The following is a 19,175-nucleotide window of genomic DNA, read 5'->3' on the forward strand; positions in this document are numbered from 1 at the left end:
CGGTGAACTTTAAATGGAAAAGGAATGGATTATTCTGGTGCAAGATGGGCTCTTTAAGTCTCTGACTGAAAGTTTTCATCTCTAAAGTTTTGATGGCAGCTCCTCTGGAGAAGCTCCTTCCATAAAGAGATGATCTATAAAGTTTTCGGTCAGAGACTCTGAGCCTCACTGGACTGTGCTGGGTGTTCCTCTCCAGGGGAGGTGATGGCCATCGGCCGCAGCTTTGAGGAGGCCTTCCAGAAGGCTCTGAGGATGGTGGACGAGAACTGCGTGGGCTTCGACCACACCATCAAACCGGTGTCGGACCAGGTTGGTTCATAACTACCTCACTTCTTCCGTTGTTCACTAGTTTGACTTCCATGCCTGTTTTTGGCCTAAATTGTTTAAATAAGATAAAAAAAAATAAAAAAAACGGAATATACACTATTTGTTAAGCACCATTCATACTGTACATTAGAGCCAAGAACGTTACACAATTTTTAACTTACATCGTTTGGAAAGCTCTCTGCATTAGTTTGACCTAGATGTCTGTTTTTGGTCTAAAGAATTTTGATAAGATAGGAAAATAGGTCAATGGTAAATAACAGTTTAAGCACCGTTGATACCGTACATTACAATCCAAAGTGCATTGCAAGTCAACACGAAAGAGCAGTGGTGTTGTCAGGGGTTAATGCAGAAGATCTGCGCGCCCCCCTGCAGGAGCTGCAGACGCCCACGGACAAGCGCATCTTCGTCCTGGCGTCCGCTCTCCGCGCGGGCTACTCGGTGGACCGCCTGTACGAGCTGACCAAGATCGACCGCTGGTTCCTGCACAAGATGAAGAACATCGCGGACCACGAGGCGCTGCTGGAGTCTTACGGGCAGCAGGACGCGGGGGCCATGCCCCCCGAGGCGCTGAGGACCGCCAAGCAGCTGGGCTTCAGCGACAAGCAGATCGCCCAGGCCGTGCAGAGGTGGGGCGCGCTGCAGAACCTCCCCGCTGGAGAACAACCGGGCATTTAGGCCAGGGTTTCTAGCAGACCTGGGTTCAAATTTTTTTTTTTTTTTTTATTCTGATACTTTTCTGTGTTCCATTGATCTCGCCTGGTGCATTTGAGTCTGCAAGGAGGAGCAGATGGGTGGGGCATACATTTTTGGGGTCCTAACGGTCCCGTGTGAAGAAATACTACATTACATTACATTATTGGCATTTGGCAGACGCTCTTATCCAGAGCGATGTACAACAAAGTGCATACCCATAACCCGGACTAAGTGCGCTGAAAGACCCTAGAGGGAAGTACAATTTCAATTGCTACCCGTACAACAAAGATAAGGACCAGGGCCTATTTTTTTTTTTTTTTTTTTTTCTCCCTGCTATCCCTATCGTTGTCTAACCCAAAAAAAAAAAATTGCACTTATGATGACGACTATATGTTTAGAACAGCATTCCATGTGTATTTTCCTAGTTATGGATGTGATGCTTTGACTTGTGGTAGAACCTATGCACTTGTAAGTCGCTTTGGATTAAAAGCGTCTGCCAAATGACAAAAAATGTTTTAAAAAAATGTTACCGCCTGAGCCAATGTTGGCGCGTGGCTGTGGTTTTGTGACCCCGGGCCATGTGTGCGTCTCCCTGGCAGTACGGAGCTGGCGGTGAGGAAGCTACGGCGGGACTGGAAGATCCTGCCGGTGGTGAAGCAGATCGACACGGTGGCGGCCGAGTGGCCGGCGCACACAAACTACCTGTACCTGACCTACAACGGCACGGAGAGCGACCTGGCCTTCGGCGAGCCCCACGTCATGGTCATCGGCTCGGGCGTGTACCGCATCGGCAGCAGCGTGGAGTTCGACTGGTGCGCCGTCGGCTGCATCATGGAGCTCCGCAAGGTCTGCACCCGGGGGGGGAGGAAATGGGGCGTGTACGGGTTTGTGTAGATTGAGGGATTCTGGGAAATGTTGTTTTTTGGGGAATACATTTTTTTTTTTTTTTTACATTTCTCAACACTGACAACAAATCTGACAACAGAAAAGGGGAGTGAGGGGGTGCAGTACACATAGTATATATAATATACTATTTACATAACATTTTATAGGCAATATCATTTTTGGTATAACATTTTAAAGCCATGATGTCTGTATAGCCAAAACTAGTTAATTGGATAAGTTGTAATGCATTCTGCTTCCTGTTGCCCTGTGAAAGCCAATGAAGCACTGCATGCCTCTTTCAGACGGGGTGCTGGTTGAGGAATTTTGGGAAATGAAAGGTCTTTTTGGGGGAAGATTAATGAAGCACTGCATGCCTTTTTCAGATGGGCTACAAAACCATCATGGTGAACTACAACCCAGAGACCGTCAGCACCGACTACGACATGTGTGACCGGCTCTACTTCGATGAGATCTCCTTCGAGGTAAAGTACCCCCTAGTTCAGGCTACCTGTGAGGATGAGTTGACTCTGGGCAGTAGTGCTGACGATTGGGGTCTCCTTCCTCCACCTCCTCCTCTTCCTCCCAGGTGGTGATGGACATCTACGAGCTGGAGAACCCCGAGGGCGTGATCCTGTCCATGGGCGGCCAGCTGCCCAACAACATCGCCATGTCCCTGCACCGGCAGCAGTGCCGGATCCTGGGAACGTCGCCCGAGTTCATCGACTCGGCCGAGAACCGGTTCAAGTTCTCCCGCATGCTGGACACCATCGGGATCAGTCAGCCCCTGTGGAAGGAGCTCGCAGACACCGAGGTACAGCGCTGTGTTTCAGCCCGTTACCAACTGAATCAGCTGGGGAGAAAAACCTGAGCACTTGTATCAGCATATAAATTACAATTCTTAAAGAATAAACATTGTTCATTCAACCATTAAGAGGAGTGGCACATTTTATTAATTTTTTTTGTATTTGAGTTTCTTGTGATCTACTGAGTGAACAAGGTAGAGCAGAAATCCGTCAATTACTTTTGTGTAGCATCTGCATTTTTGTGGCAAGGTGAACAAATCCAAGTTTATGTCATGGTTGATGGGTAGATTCATACCCATATCGCAGCCAGACCCATGCTAATGCATAAGGTGAATGACCGCTCGCTCCCGCCTGTGACCATCTGCCGTTCCCCTGTCCCCTCTCGCCAGTCCGCCAAGCTGTTCTGCGACACGGTTGGCTACCCCTGCCTGGTGCGGCCCTCGTACGTGCTGAGCGGGGCGGCCATGAACGTGGCGTACTCGGACAGCGACCTGGAGATGTTCCTCAGCAGCGCCGTGGCCGTGTCCAAGGAGCACCCCGTGGTCATCTCCAAGTTCATCCAGGAGGCCAAGGTGAGCTTCCGGAACAGTCTTCCCCGCTTCTCGCGCGCACCGGCAGCCTCTCGCTGTGATGTTGAGACCCGTGCTGGACTGGACTCTAAAGGCCCACCCACAACCAAGAACTATACCCACAGCAGGAACTTTAACCATAATGAGCGATAATGCTCTGTAAATAGTCTCTGAAGCTCTGAAAATGATCCCGGCCATATTGTGTGTCAGTGTCAGTGTCAGTGTAGTTGTCCTTATGGTTGTAGTGTGGACCCCGCCATCCGCTTGAGTTGACAATTTTTGAAACGATAAATTTATAGTCATCATTCTTGATGTGGATGGGCCTTTACACCACTGCTCTGCAGGATTACCCCAAATGTGTACCCCTTGACAAGTGAAATCGTTACCCCATTGGCGTATCGTGAAATAAGTAAAACAGTCTTACCTCATTGGAAACCCTTTTGTCCTATTTAGGAAAAGAAATAAGAAGCAAATGGAAATAAGATTTAAAGACCAAATATAAGACTACATTTCTTGTAAAGACTGACTTCTTTTTTGTTTATTTTTCTTGGCGTCGTGCAGGAGATCGACGTGGACGCGATCGCGTGCGATGGGGAGGTCATCGCCATGGCGATCTCCGAGCACGTGGAGAACGCTGGGGTGCACTCCGGGGACGCCACCTTGGTCACGCCGGCCCAGGACATCAACCAGAAGACCATGGAGCGCATCAAGGTCATCGTGCACGCCATCGGGCTGGAGCTCCAGGTCACCGGGCCCTTCAACCTGCAGCTCATCGCCAAGGTAACAATCCAAATCTATCTTTCTTCTTTTTTTTTCCACTCTCTCTAACTCTGCTAACGGTTACACTCTATAGCTAACTGTGTTAGGGGTTACACTCTAAAGCTAACTGTGTTAGGGGTTACACTCTAAAGCTAACTGTGTTAGGGGTTCCACTCTAAAGCTAACTGTTAGGGGTTCCACTCTAAAGCTAACTGTGTTAGGGGTTCCACTCTAAAGCTAACTGTTAGGGGTTACACTCTAAAGCTAACTGTGTTAGGGGTTACACTCTAAAGCTAACTGTGTTAGGGGTTACACTCTGAAGCTAACTGTGTTAGGGGTTACACTCTAAAGCTAACTGTGTTAGGGGTTACACTCTAAAGCTAACTGTGTTAGGGGTTCCACTCTAAAGCTAACTGTTAGGGGTTCCACTCTAAAGCTAACTGTGTTAGGGGTTCCACTCTAAAGCTAACTGTTAGGGGTTACACTCTAAAGCTAACTGTGTTAGGGGTTACACTCTAAAGCTAACTGTGTTAGGGGTTACACTCTGAAGCTAACTGTGTTAGGGGTTACACTCTAAAGCTAACTGTCTTAGGGGTTGCACTCACTCTCTTGCATCCCTGGGGGTTCGACCCAGGGACTACCACTAGGCTACCCTGCTGTCAAATCTGGAGTCGGCCACTCCTGCGGCACAGTGCCAGGGACTCAGGAGGACAGAAAGATAGATTTTTGTCTGGGACAATGACAGTAGCTTGGGCAGGGATTACTTGACATGACAGGATTTGATTTCGCTGTGACTGAGATTTTGTAGGGACTGTGACTTTGAAAGCAGTGAAGCACATCATTGATATTCAGCTTGCCCTTTTCAGGAAAACTCCACATGAATGCTGAAATGGTGTTGACGGGTGTGAATGTAGGTTGGGTGTCTGTTCAGGGGTTTTGTCTACCTGTGCACAGCTCTTAAATGCAGTGCGCGTTTGTACGCACTCCCTTGACAGGATGACCAGCTGAAGGTGATCGAGTGCAACGTCCGAGTGTCTCGATCCTTCCCCTTCGTCTCCAAGACGCTGGGAGTGGATCTCGTCGCGATGGCAACCCAAGTCATCCTGGGAGAGGAGGTGGAGCCTATCGGAGTCATGAGAGGAATGGGGATCGTGGGAGTCAAGGTAACAAACGGCCAATAGTGGACCAGTAAAGCGCACCCCTATATACCTGTAGTGTTACCGTCACTTAAGGCAGCGTTTCCCATCCTTTTTAGGGATACTTCCCGAATTTACAGATTCTCATAGTACCGATGTTGATGTGACATCAATCGCAGGCCTAAATGTTGTTTCACCCCTGGCGTGTCGCACAGGTGCCGCAGTTCTCCTTCTCGCGGCTGGCCGGGGCGGACGTGGTGCTCGGGGTGGAGATGACCAGCACCGGGGAGGTGGCCTGCTTCGGGGAGAACCGCTACGAGGCCTACCTGAAGGCCATGCTGAGCACCGGCTTCAAGATCCCCAAAAAGAACATCCTGCTCTCCATCGGCAGTTACAAGGTACCTCCAGGAATGGGAGCGCCTTTCTGTGGGTCTCTGAGGTCTACTGTAGTCCTCTAAATCTCTTTGTTTGCCAGCGTATCATTATTTTTATTCTTGGGGATTGGAACCATATTTATTACTTGTTGATGAGCTATGGAGAAACTATTAGCACATACTGTAGATCTTAATGAGAGCTTTGAACTTCAAAATGAGCAAAAGAAAAGTAGATTTAAATTAAATTACACCGACCGTGTAATTCCTGTTTTAAGTACAGGTGAGAATGGGTTTGGCCCTCTCGATTCCTTGCCGTGAGGTAAACTGGAAGTAACACTACCCTGTCTTCAGTGACGCCTCCACATTCCGTTCCTCAGCTTAGACCTTTTAATGGATAATTACAGTACGCAATTTCGGAATGTTCTGTAGAGGACTAGCACTCCCTGTTCTTTCTCCAATTTCAGCACATTTCAAATTTAAACTGTTTTCTTTTCTCTCCCCAGAATAAGCTGGAGCTGTTGCCCACAGTGCAGACCCTGGAGAGCCTCGGGTACAACCTGTACGCCAGCTTGGGAACGGCCGACTACTACACCGAACACGGGATCAAGGTACATAACATCACATTAGTTTATTTAGCTGACACAAATCGACTTATAGTTCATTAGACTAGGCGGGGGCCAATCCCCCAAGCACAGTGGGCCTTGAGCCTTGCTCAAGGGCCCAACAGCTGCACAGGAATCATCTCACACCGTAATTTAATATAAGGTGCTGGTGGTCGTAATGGTGGCACGGATGGTGCGGTGGGTAGCACTGCCGCCTCACAGCAAGGAGGTCCTTGGGTATGAGTGTGTGAGTGAATGGTGTGTGTGCCCTGCGATGGACTGGCGACCTGTCCAGGGTGTATTCCTGCCTTTCGCCCAATGTATGCTGGGATAGGCTCCAGCCCCCCTGTGACCCTGTTCAGGATAAGCGGGTTAGGATAATGAATGAATGAATGAATGGTGGCCGTAATCATGCACTGCACATTTATATACAGAGTATTTATTAGAATATGTTACCAATGTTTCAACGCTCAGGTCTTGATCAGGGCAATAAGATCCTTGTTACAAACGCTTCCATTAAAAAGAAAAGGACATTAGGGCTTGAACCACCAACCTTCCGTGTCCCAGTCACTAGGGTTAGCCACTTGTCTATAGGGCGGGTACATCGGCGCAAAAGATAACGAAGTAGCCCACTTTATAAGAACTCCTTGATTATTGCTAAACGCTGTTTCATTCAGTGCTTTATAAAGGGAATGGAGCGTGATCGGGCAGGGACAATGTGACGTACTTCGTGTCGATGGCCAATGGGCGCTTCTGTTTTGGCGCTCGTGATTCGACGGTAAACACATTGACCTGTCTCTGCTGCTACGTAGTCAGTTGAAGCGAACCAGAAAGGACCGAAGGTTCTGGGTTATAAGAGCCCATAAGGGTGACAACGGACCATTAGCTTTTAAGTGGGAGAATACGCTCTAGACAACCTTGGGTTCGCCAGTGGGGGATTTTATTGAGGAGGAGAGTAAAAAATAAAAAACAGCGATCGCTTTCTAGGTAGCACGGCGCGTGTTAGGTGCAGTAGCTAGCTAGCTAGCAAGCTAACGCTAGCTACAGTAGCTAGCTAGCTACATAGCTACCTACCTGCGTGTCAACTAGCTAACGGCTTTGAAGTCCATTGCCTGCTGCTCACCTCGCAAGCAGCTGACTATCTAGCTAACAATTAGCCACCCAGCTAGCTAGATAGTGAAGAGCATCTCAACATCACCAGCCTGCTACCTTGTGTGCGGGTTCCGAGAATGCTAAAGAATGAGTCAAAGAGACACCCTGGTTCATCTGTTTGCTGGAGGGTGAGTATGTCATTTGGTTAACGTTAATCGATTCATAATTTATTGTCATCAGAAGGTGTAAATGCATGGATAAAAGTAGCACGCTGAATAATATCTAGCATAAACTAGGGAGGGCAAAGTGGAGCTTTAGAATGTAGAGCGCTGTGTGTGCACGTGAGCTCGCCAATAGGTTTCTCACAGAAAACGTAATTTGTCCACTTTTTTACTTTACAGTAGAGGTGATCAAACTTACAATAACTAAGTGCTAGTGTGTTCTAAGCCTTTACTGGTCCCTGTACGATGTTAGCATGATGTAGCTAGCATACGCGAAGTATGTTATTATTAGTTAATTAGCCGTCAGACAATTAACATGGATTAACGTTAGCTAACTGGGCGTGCACATAGCAACACATGTAACAAATTCGTGGGTGAACAAATGGTTACCAGTTAAAAGAAGGTAGCTAGCTATATTTAGCCTGGTTAAGTTATAACCAGACAACGTTAGTCATTTCGTTTTGCACGTACTGCTCGATATAAAGTAGGCAAGTTAGCTTGGCCCTCTCTCGTTGATCTAGCCCCGGTATATCCAAGATTGTGCCGCAGTTTTGATGTATTTAACGTTAGCCAGGGGGAAACCTCGCACTTCCTTCCACTGCCTAATTTGACTGGTCCCTCCCCCCCGCCCAGGTGATGGCCGTGGACTGGCCCTTCGAGGAGGAGAGCGACTGTCCCAACAAGGAGAAGCAGAGGAACATCATGGACTACCTGGAGGAGAACCACTTCGACATGGTCATCAACCTGTCCATGCGGAACTCGGGCGGTCGCCGCCTCTCCTCCTTCGTCACCAAGGGATACCGCACCCGCCGCATGGCCATTGACTACTCGGTGCCCCTCATCATCGACATCAAGTGCACCAAGCTCTTTGTGGAGGTGAGGGGGGAGGGGAGGGGGTGCTATCAAGTCTATTTTATTGTATAGTGTAAAAGACTCTTTGCAGAGTAACATAATTTAGTTTAGCCGATTAGCTTAGTTATCAGGCAGTTAGCTAGCCGATTAGCTCAGTTATCAGGCAGTTAGCTAGCTGATTAGCTCAGTTATCGGGCAGTTAGCTAGCTGATTAGCTCAGTTATCAGGCAGTTAGCTAGCCGATTAGCTCAGTTATCAGGCAATTAGCTAGCCGATTAGCTCCGTTAACACATTAGTTGTGTACTTCCTCACAGTCAGGCATTTCATATAGCGGCACAAAAACGGTGCTCAGCTGCCATTCATGTTTCTAAAATGTTCTGAGCACACTGTGTTGTGCTCGTAGGCCCTGCGCCAGATTGGGCACGCACCCCCGGTGAAGACTCACGTGGACTGCATGACCTCGCAGAAGATCGTCCGCCTGCCAGGTTAGACTCTCGCTCCCTGGATTGGGCCACGCCCCCCCCCCCCCCCCCCCCCGGCCAGCGTCTGTGAGCTCAGGTCCTCTGTTCTCCCACAGGGCTGATCGACGTGCACGTGCACCTACGCGAACCTGGCGGCACCCACAAAGAGGACTTCTCCTCGGGCACCGCGGCCGCCCTGGCAGGAGGCGTCACCATGGTGTGCGCCATGCCCAACACCGCCCCCGCCATCACCGACCCCAGCTCGCTCGCCATCGCCCAGAAGGTACAGCTAACTGTTAGTGGTTAAACTCTACAGCTAGCTGTGTTAGCGGTTATTACACTCTACAGCTAACTATTAGTAGTTATTACACTCGACAGCTAACTATTAGCAGTTATTACACTCTACAGCGAACTATTAGCAGACTATTAGCGGTTATTACACTCTACAGCTAACTATTAGCGGTTTTTACACTCTACAGCTAACTGTGTTCATGGTTACACTCTACAGCAAGCTGTGTTACATTCTACAACTAGCTGTGTTAGCGGATTCACGCAGAAGCTAGCTGTGTTAGCAGTTACACTCTACAGATAGCAGTGTTACATTCTACAGCTAACTCTATTAGCGGTTATTACACTCTACAGCTACCTCTATTAGCCGTTATTACACTCTACAGTTAGCTGTGTTAGTTTCACATGAGAGTATTCTTCTTATAGACATCACCCAGCCCTAGGTAGTAGTATAAAACTACTGCTGCTGTAATTCTCCTCCGTTCGCTCAGCTGGCCAAGGCGGGGTGCCGCTGTGACTATGCCCTCTACCTCGGGGCCGCCTCGGACAACGCCGCCATTCTGCCGTCGATCGCGAGCTCGGTGGCCGGGCTGAAGATGTACCTGAACGACACCTACACCACGCTGAAGATGGACAACATCACCATCTGGATGGAGGTGTGCAAAGATAGGCGGCTCCACGTGACGCGGTCGCGTTGGCTTCTGCCGCAGGTCTGATGACTCACGTTCCCCTTTCTTCTTTTCCTGGCAGCACTTCGAGAAGTGGCCCAAGCACCTGCCAATCTTGGCGCACGCCGAGAGACAGACGGTGGCGGCCATCTTGATGGTGGCGCAGCTCTATCAGAGGCCTGTACACATCTGCCACGTTGCCAAGAAGGAGGAGGTAGGGCGAGCACAGTTTGGTTTTTACGCAAGGACCTGCTTTAACCCTTTGAATATTTTTGGAACGTTTCTCTCAAAATTGCAAGTCCGTGTTCTAGAACTCCATTGCTTCCAGTTCCCAGTGGCGATTGTTACATCAGCATTAGAATGTTCAGTTGAGAACATTCTGATCAAACACTGTGATCTCACACCTTAAAGGGTTAAATGATTAAAAGGGGTGAGTCTGGGTTAGAAAGCACCACGGATTAATAGGTACACCAATTTCACCATAAGCCAAAGAGAATATTCTTTCTGGGTTCATGAGGTTTCAACATTGCTGGTGGGTCCGTTGTTAGTCAAGTGGAGCAAGATGTTGAGGTGTTTCAGCTCTCGGTGTGACCTTGCTCCCCTCCCTCCAGATCCTGATCATCCGGGCAGCCAAGCAGAGGGGCATCCAGGTGACCTGTGAGGTGGCTCCTCACCACCTCTTCCTGTGCGATGAGAACGTGTCCACCATCGGGAAGGGCAGGGCGCGGGTCTGCCCCATGCTGGGCTCCCGCGAGGACATGGAGGCGCTGTGGGAGAACCTGGACATCATCGACTGCTTCGCCACCGACCACGGTCAGCCCAGCGCGTCAAGCAGCTCGTTATTCTTCAGATTCACTCCTCTTCAGCTTCACTCCTCTTCCTCACCTTCACTCCTCTTCCTCAGTTTCACTTGCTCTTCCTCACCCTCCTCTATGTGTATAACATGCTTTGTCAAGCCCTAGAAACTATAAGGAAAAAATACTTTACTGTCCAGATGGGAAATTGAAGGTTGGATAACATTGCAATAGGTGAGCTGCGGAGTGACAGGTGAATGTGGCGTGGAGTCTGAGCTTGGAGAGTGCATTCTGAGGCGTGCCTGTGCGTGTGTGTGTCACAGCCCCTCACGCGGTGGAGGAGAAGGACTCGGAGAGCCCGCCCCCTGGGTACCCCGGGCTGGAGACCATGCTGCCCCTGCTGCTGACGGCCGTCAGCGAGGGCAGGCTCACCGTGGACGACATCATCAAGCGTCTGTACGACAACCCGCGCAAGATCTTCTCCCTGCCGGCGCAGGACGACACCTTCATCGAGGTACGACCGCCTTACCCCGGGACCTACTGCACTGCTGTAACACACTGCTGCTCCTCAGGAGATGTCCGTGAACACAAGAACATGTCTCTCTTCTCTCACTTTCTCACTCTCCTCTTCGGTTTCCTCTTTTAACTCACTTTCTGTTCTCTCTCGCTCCCTCTAACTCTCCCTCTTCCGTTTCTCCTCTTTCTCTCGTTTCCTCTTCTCTCTTTCTCGTCTCTCTCTCTCCCTGCCATCAGGTGGACTTGGAGCAGGAGTGGACCATCCCCAAGCACATGCAGTTCACCAAGTCCAAGTGGACACCGTTCGAGGGCATGAAAGTGACGGGCAAAGTTCGCCGGGTGGTCCTCAGAGGGGAGGTGGCCTACATTGACGGACAGGTGAGATCAGGCCTACTTCTCTAATGGCAGCAGGGATACCACTGATGCTCTCTGTGGATCAGTGTCATTACACTTAAGCATTTAGCCAGACGCTCTTCTCCTCTCTTAACTAATGTGAATACATACAGACATCGAATTTCACATCATCTTCCTTTCATGTTTAGAGTGTGAATGACTGGGTGACGGAGGGTACCTTGTTTGAAACCTGCTGTTTACGTTCTCCAGGTACTGGTGCCACCAGGGTTCGGCGAAGATGTGAAGACCTGGCCCACCTCTGCGCCAGCCCCTGTGCCAGCCCCTGAACCAATCAAAGAGCCTGTGGAGGTATGTGGCATCTGCTTAATCCCACAATGCACCGGCAGTGCTGCACGTGCCTGCGGTTGGCGTGCAGTGCGTTTAACGCGAGGGGGCTGCGTTGTTTGTGCGTGCAGACCCCTGAGCGGATCCGGCAGACCCCCGGGGGAGAGATGCTGAGGGCCCGGACCTCCAGCCCCCGCAGGTCGACCGGAGACGGCCGCTTCATGCTCCCGCCCCGCATCCACCGGGCCTCCGACCCCGGCCTGCCCCCAGGTGAGACCCCCGAAAACGCATGAGCGCCTCCCGTGTCCTGAGACGCCGCTGTCTGCCCAGAGCCCGTTTCACAAAGCAGGACTACGAGTTAGCCGGATACGTGCGCAAAGTAAGACCCGGAACGGCTCTTTTTACTTCAGTCCGCGTTCCAGATTTTTGTCTGGCTAACGTGGTCCAACTCTGTAATCCTGCCTTGTGAAATACCCTCCGGTCGCATTCCATCTGAGGAGTGCCTACTGCTCATGACAGACCTTAATTCCTCTCTTATATTAAAAAATTATCAGCCATCTGCTTCCCATTTCAATTAGAATTTAGTTTGATTTCCAACTGAAAAGCTCCTCAGTTGGAACAGACTGCTGCTTGATGATGAACACCAGTCATGCCGTCTGCCAGACCTGGATTCAAATACATTTCTTCACTTTACTGAGCTTGTCGGGCATATTTGGAACCTATGAAATACTCTCAAAAAGTGCAAACCCTGCATTCTGATCCCCTCGGTTGGCTCAATTGCACCAGGCAAGGTCAATCGAGCACAGAAAAGTTTGAATCCGAAACCATACGTCTTTGACCAGGTCTACTGTCTGCGCTACTGTTGTTCTTCACAGTCAGTTCACAGTTTGTGATGAAGCTCAGTTTAGCTCCACAAGTCTGCGCGCCTACTGGCCTCAGCTAACAGTATGTCTGTTGTACGTGCAGGTTCTATGAAAACCAGCTTTCAGGCTTTACGCTCCGAACAAGGCGTTGGTAATGGTTAGTTTTGACTGTACCGAATCAATACTTATGTAATCAAGTACCTGGGAAATCAAACAATTGAGGAACAGCATGTTCTGTCATATTTCTGAATTAACGAATGACGGGGAAATGCATTTAAGAAGTAAAATCTTTGATATAATCGAATTACTTTACCATGGTACAGTCCATTCAGGTAAATGTGTGGCAGTCTGAATTAACCAGGCTCCATATACCTGAAGGACTGACATCCAATCAGCTGTCACTTTCTAATTATCATACTGATCCTTTTTGATTTGAAAAAGAAAATAATGTCAATAAAGTTGAATATGAGGTCACTGGTATGCTGCCACTAACTGTACAGTTGTGTTGTTCTGTGCAGATTTTTGTTTATCCTTAATCTGCTTGTGTGCGAACATGTATGTCTCAAAAGCTGTTGAATGGGGTTTTCTAAATCATGGCCAGATTTGTTTGGATATTAGAATTAAGAGGTCTCCTGGACGCACCATTCAAATAGTAATGCTTTTGACCCGTGAGAAACAAAACTCACAGTATGGCAAGTTTAATTTTTTATTAACCGTCTCTAACCTTGTCCAATTTTGCACAATAATTATCTAAGCAGCGGAAGACTCGAGAGAGGTATCGATACGAGCGACGTACGACGCAGGTTTGAAGTTTGTTTGTAGCACAGCACTCACACGGACACTAACATTTTCAGCCTTCAGTTCAGCTTCGCTTGAGAAATAGAAACCTTTTTCACCCGCTAATGCTTCCGCCCGAGTACCCCGCTGTTTTTCCCTGCTCTCGGCCACAGAAATCCATGTCCTTCAAAATGGCGGACGGTTTGAAACTTGTAAAAAATTTGTTCAGCTTCCTGCCGCTTCCTGGCTTGCTTCCTTGTTCTGTTCAGCTTGGAAAAAAAACGCCGTAGTTCTGCTCAAATTCACCCTGTCTGATGAACCCGACCAATCCAGTGGAAAGATCACAGAAAATCTCCCATAATGGCTGTTCCTGATTGCCAGAAAACCTGCACACATTTGAGAAGGTTTTTTGTGTGTTTGTTTGTTTTTGACATGCGTCTCTTTCCAGACTTGGACACGTACAGTCACCCCCCTCCCCTGGCCCGGATCCTGTCCCCACAGATGGGGGCTGCCCAGAGTCTGTCCCACCTGCAAACCTCCCCCCTGCTGCACCCCCTGGTGGGGCAGCACGTGCTCTCCGTCCGGCAGTTCAGCAAGGAGCAGGCGAGTACGCCCCCGGGGCCTCCGTCCACACAGCTAACGCGTCAACCTCTGCAAGTATTTCAGTCTTACATAAGACTTGAGAGGCTGCTTTCCCAGACACGGAATAACCTTAGTCCTGGAGTAAATTGAGTTTTCTATTGTGTCTCCATTCAAAATATAATTTAGTCATGGACTAGGCTTAACCTGTGTCTGTGAAACTAGCCCAAAATATTATTTATATTACTCTTTTGCTAAATAAGACACAAATATTGCCAATGAGGTGAGATTTGCCAATGATTTTACTTCTCAAGCAAACAGTAACTTAAAGCAACCTAATATGTTCTATCTGCGAGATTTCTTTTTTTCAGTCTCATTACAAGAATAAAACACTTTTTTGCAGTGCTAGCGTGTTGACCACCTGCACTCTTACTCCCCACTTATTTTCCCTCTTCGATGTTTCCATCAGCTGTCGCACTTGTTCAACGTGGCCCATAACCTGCGTATGATGGTGCAGAAGGAGAGGAGCCTGGATATTTTGAAGGTAGGTGGCCTCTCTCTGTTTTAAATCTCTTCAGTTCTATGGCATGTTTAAACGGCTTATTTATTTTGCCGTTTCGTGAGTTGAATTTTTTGTCCTAACTCCGGTGAGATGCGGATGGAAAAATAACATCACTGCTCTGAGTGCTGCACCCCACTTGAAGCTGTGATTGATGCGCTCAAAGTCTCTGCAATGGATGCAGCGCTCCTGTTTATTAGACGCACAGAGAATATCGGCGTATAAATCGCAGTCAGGCTGCCATTACACCCCCGGAGCTTTGTGCATGTTCACATAAAACCCGGTTTATGGAGCCCTGAGAGTGATTGACAGCCGGTTTCTGTGATGCAGAGCCCCGGCACATCGCTGTCCCGGTCTCGCCTGTTCTCTCCTGCCGCAGGGCCCCAGGTGCGCTGCAGCTAACCCGACCCAACATTCCCCTGCACTTCTCAGTCTGAAACCTTGTTATCTATTGAATCACTTGTGTAGGCAGTAGAATTCTACTGGACACGTGTCATATGCCAGGAGAAAACCCCGAGCAAGTAAAATACAAAAATAAAAAGATCACTTTGGTGTAATTCATTCCATTATGGTTGGTGTTCGATTGGTACAAAAAAAAAAAAGAAAAAAAGACCGGAAGTATCTGCAGGACCAGGGAAGCTCTCCCCAGGTGTAGAGGTACTGTAAGGAGGTGGCTTTAAAAACCTATGGTTTGAGGAGTTTGTTTTTAGGACTGCTTGCTTTTTTGCAATAATAGGTGTACTGTATTTAACCCTGGAAGGTGCGAAATCACAAATCTGTGATTGGAATGTTCTTTGCTGAACATTCTAATTCTGATGTAACAATCACTGCTGCCTGGAATTTTAGAACACTGACATAGAATTTCTAAGAAATAACATTCCAATAATCCTGGGAGGTGTCGCTCTTCAAAGGAGCAAAGTGGGCTCAGGTGGAGGCGGAGTTCACAGGCCGCGGGCGTGTCCGTGTGTGTCGCACAGGGGAAGGTGATGGCGTCCATGTTCTACGAGGTGAGCACGCGCACCAGCAGCTCGTTCGCGGCGGCCATGCAGCGGCTGGGCGGCTCCGTGGTGCACTTCTGCGAGGCCACCTCTTCCAGCCAGAAGGGCGAGTCCGTGGCCGACTCCGTGCAGACCATGAGCGGCTACGCCGACGTCCTGGTCCTGCGACACCCGCTGCCTGGGGCCGTGGAGGTGAGGAGAGAAAACCCCCAAAAAAGAATACAAATACTCTGGTGTGTCTCGGTGGCGCAGCCTGTAGAGCACTGACCGCATGCTCATTGCGAGCCGCGACGTCGGCGGTTCGAATCCGACCGTCCGACATTTGTCGCATGTCTTCCCCTCTCTCTCGCTCCCATTCTTCCTGTCTCTCTATACTATATACTGTCCAGTAAAGCTGAAAAAGGCCTAAAAAATATCTTTAAAAAAAAAAAAGAACAAATACTCCAATACTGTTTTTTGGTCATTTCTGGATGAACAGCTCTGGGCTTATTTTAGATCGTAAAACAAAGATGATGTCAGAATGCTATGTAGGCTGTTCATATCTTATTTAACATTTGCCGATTCCAAGTGTAGGCAGCATGCTCTTTAGAAGAAAGGCTATTTTCAAAGTTAAGATGTAGCTAAAACATTGTACTTGCTTCCCAAAGCTTCAAGGTGCTGTGGAGGAAGGGGAATTAGACATTTACGCCTTTCTTTTATGTGATTAGAATGTTCTAATGCTGATGTAATCACGACTGGTCATTGGGGAAAAAAAGGAGTTCTAAAATATTCTAAAATAAAAAACTACTCTTCAATGGGTTAAACGGTCTTTATTTATTATGCAAGTCCATAGTTTATACTCAGTGAGCACTTTATTAGGTAGCCCAAGTAATGCGTTGTTAATGAGAGGTCAGAGAAGGGCCAACCTGGTCAAAGCTGACAGGAAGGTGACAGTAACGCAAATAACCACACTGTTACAACAGTGGTATGTCTGACCACACAACGTGTCAACCTGTTAATGGATCTGCGACAGCATCAGAAGACTTGAGTCTAAAAAATAAGTCTAATAAATGCCTAATAAAGTGCTCACTGAGTGTGTATTAAAACTGCAAACAGAAATGCAGAGTTTCAGTAATATATGGCCTCCTGTTAACTCAAGTTTGACTCAAGCCCTCCCATCCTCAGACCGCCTCAAAGCACTGCAGGAAGCCAGTGATCAACGCCGGGGACGGAGTGGGGGAGCACCCCACTCAGGCCCTGCTGGACATCTTCACCATCCGGGAGGAGCTGGGCACGGTGAACGGGATGACCGTAAGTCTGTGGGCAGGGGCGGGTGGGAGGGCCTGCACTGCACCAGTGAACCCAAAAACACGGTCAGTCCCCTGTCTCTGACCGCGCGGTCTCTCCTCAGATCACCATGGTCGGAGACCTGAAACACGGTCGCACCGTGCACTCCCTGGCCCGGCTGCTCACCCAGTACCGGATCAGCTTGCGCTACGTCGCCCCCAGAAACCTGCACATGCCCCCCGAGATCATCGACTTTGTGGCCTCCAAGGGAATCAAGCAGGTGAGCGTCTATTCTGCCTGGGACCTGAGCCCCAAGACCTGTCTCGTATGAGATTGGCTGAACGGCCTGTGTCCATCATCAAACACAATCCCATTCTCATGTTTGTGTTACCTGCCTATTTATTCTTTAATAGTTACTTTCTGTATATTCTTAACTCATTCAGTCCCAAGAGTACCATATGACACTGCCGTAAAACCCTATTAAGTTTCTCTTAACTTTTTTCAACCAAAGCGAAAACCCCTTGCGATTTAGGTGGAGCCACTTCATATCGGGCTTGGCACCGAGATGGTTAACGAGTATCTTTAACCTCAAACTCGGGTAGCCCAGAAAATGTCTTCCTCTGTTCGCTGACATGGATTGCCAAGACCCAAAGTGAGTCAGACGGCAGGTAATCATCTCCTGCTGTTCCTGTGTGTACGCTCATCTCCCTCAGGAAGAGTTTGGCAGCATTGAGGAGGCTCTTCCCGAAACCGACGTCCTTTACATGACCAGGATCCAGAAGGAGCGGTTTGCCTCAGAGGAGGAATACAACGCGGTGAGGAGAACTTTTCATTGGAGCGCGAGCGTGGGTGGAGGTGGAGGTGGAGGCAGAGATAGAGGTGGAGGTGGAGGTGGAGGTGTTACAGTAAGGGTCCATGTTGTTGAGGTATGTCATCAGCAGTAATCCTCTCTCCTTGGTGTCCTGCAGTGTTTCGGTCAGTTCATCTTGACCCCCCACATCATGACGGGGGCCAAGCGCAAAATGGTCGTCATGCACCCTCTCCCAAGGGTCAACGAGATTAGGTAAGCAGCTCTCCGTCTTTAGAGAACAGTACATAAAATATTCATTATGAACAATCATTGAGCGCTTGAAACTTGTTTCCATGTTCTCCAGCGAGCTATTACTCTGACATCAGTATGACTTATTGATTGTGTAATTGCTTTTGGTTGTGGCAGATGTTTTATTCCACAGTGATTTCTAGAGCATTTAATGAGCGCTCTTATTATGACACTGTCTGAGGCATGGGCTTGTATTTATAGAGCATTTAATGAGACCTCTTATTATGACATACTGTCTGAGGCATGGGCTTGTTTGTCTGCAGTGTGGAGGTGGACACAGATCCACGAGCGGCCTACTTCAGACAGGCGGAGAACGGCATGTACATCCGAATGGCCCTCCTGGCCACCGTACTTGGTCGCTGAGTGGGGTGAGGGGACACACTGTGTACCTAAGGGACCAAGACCACCCCTGGACAGAAACTCAACTGGTTTTGACACAACTCATCCTCTATTTTTCTTTTTTTCTTTTTTTTTTTTTAGCTTCAGCATTGATTATGGTCAAGTTACATGATTAAATTAAATCTTATTTGTCACCCTCTTGGTATTTTTGTAGCAATCATTTATGGTAAGTATCCTTGCACTATTCTGTTAACACACTACCTTCCCAGCAATGCAGACTATTGATTAACAGATTTAAAAAATAATCCCACACTGTAAACCTTTAACCCTTTCTGGGAAAAGTTGAAACATGGCTGCTATCGTGTGTGTATTTTTGGTTAAACGAATTGGGTGGAAGTTAAATGGGTGGAAGTTAAATTTGACAGCGTGTTATTTTTTTCATATGACCAATGATTCCATTTTGCTTTGCACCTTAATAGGGTTTGTGTTAAAAGGTCTGTCTTCCTGTGAAACTGTAAGGAAGTCAGCACACTCCAGTGAATATGTGGACCTTTAAATGGGTGTGCCAGGCTCCTGTTGAATTAATGTCAAATGTGATGCTTACTCTTCTTGTTAGAGATGGTCTAAAGGGAAACAGGCTGTCCTTGTTTTCCAATGTGAAGATCGAGGCAAAGCACTGACTCTTGTTTGTTATATGGTTATGAACGCAGCGATGAGACTGTTCTGAACGTTTGAGAAAGATGGTCAATCTGATGATCTTGGACACTCTTGAAGTTTTTTTTTTTGTATGTAATAAAAGACATACGCTTTTGCAAAATATTGTAGTTTCAAGTGTTTTCTGTACATTTATATTCCCACTCAAGAACCTTTCTTTTTTTTCAGTTGTCTTAAAAAGGTACGAAAACACTAATGATGAGCTAATCTTTCTGGACAGTATTTAAAAAAAATAGGAGTGAATAAAATGCATAAATAAGTAT

General features: G+C 48.2%; 1 protein-coding gene across 4 annotated transcripts in view; it reads left to right on the top strand.

Moving 5' to 3' along the window:
* Nucleotides 1-19,015, top strand: part of cad (carbamoyl-phosphate synthetase 2, aspartate transcarbamylase, and dihydroorotase) — a 28,996-nt gene extending 9,981 nt beyond the window's left edge. Inside the window, exons 16-44 of one of the 4 annotated variants that reach the window (XM_061241472.1) lie at nt 197-309; nt 700-953; nt 1,620-1,866; nt 2,289-2,387; nt 2,492-2,716; nt 3,098-3,280; nt 3,839-4,057; nt 5,032-5,199; nt 5,388-5,570; nt 6,050-6,154; nt 8,095-8,337; nt 8,717-8,798; nt 8,891-9,057; nt 9,554-9,718; nt 9,813-9,944; nt 10,342-10,543; nt 10,848-11,038; nt 11,278-11,418; nt 11,644-11,742; nt 11,850-11,988; nt 13,337-13,384; nt 13,807-13,961; nt 14,407-14,481; nt 15,474-15,686; nt 16,659-16,784; nt 16,885-17,040; nt 17,474-17,575; nt 17,729-17,823; nt 18,123-19,015. In XM_061241472.1, the coding sequence (XP_061097456.1) occupies nt 197-309; nt 700-953; nt 1,620-1,866; nt 2,289-2,387; nt 2,492-2,716; nt 3,098-3,280; nt 3,839-4,057; nt 5,032-5,199; nt 5,388-5,570; nt 6,050-6,154; nt 8,095-8,337; nt 8,717-8,798; nt 8,891-9,057; nt 9,554-9,718; nt 9,813-9,944; nt 10,342-10,543; nt 10,848-11,038; nt 11,278-11,418; nt 11,644-11,742; nt 11,850-11,988; nt 13,337-13,384; nt 13,807-13,961; nt 14,407-14,481; nt 15,474-15,686; nt 16,659-16,784; nt 16,885-17,040; nt 17,474-17,575; nt 17,729-17,823; nt 18,123-18,222 (4,427 nt within the window). In that variant the 3' untranslated portion in view covers nt 18,223-19,015. Of the gene's footprint in view, nt 1-196; nt 310-699; nt 954-1,619; nt 1,867-2,288; nt 2,388-2,491; nt 2,717-3,097; nt 3,281-3,838; nt 4,058-5,031; nt 5,200-5,387; nt 5,571-6,049; nt 6,155-8,094; nt 8,338-8,716; nt 8,799-8,890; nt 9,058-9,553; nt 9,719-9,812; nt 9,945-10,341; nt 10,544-10,847; nt 11,039-11,277; nt 11,419-11,643; nt 11,743-11,849; nt 11,989-13,336; nt 13,385-13,806; nt 13,962-14,406; nt 14,482-14,826; nt 14,914-15,473; nt 15,687-16,658; nt 16,785-16,884; nt 17,041-17,473; nt 17,576-17,728; nt 17,824-18,122 lie in introns of those variants that run through there. The other 3 variants (XM_061241473.1, XM_061241475.1, XM_061241476.1) reach the window with 3 other exon arrangements.
* The last annotated feature ends 160 nt before the right edge of the window (nt 19,016-19,175 follow it).

The sequence above is a fragment of the Conger conger genome, chromosome 5 (genome assembly GCF_963514075.1).
Source record: "Conger conger chromosome 5, fConCon1.1, whole genome shotgun sequence".
Taxonomy (NCBI): domain Eukaryota; kingdom Metazoa; phylum Chordata; class Actinopteri; order Anguilliformes; family Congridae; genus Conger; species Conger conger.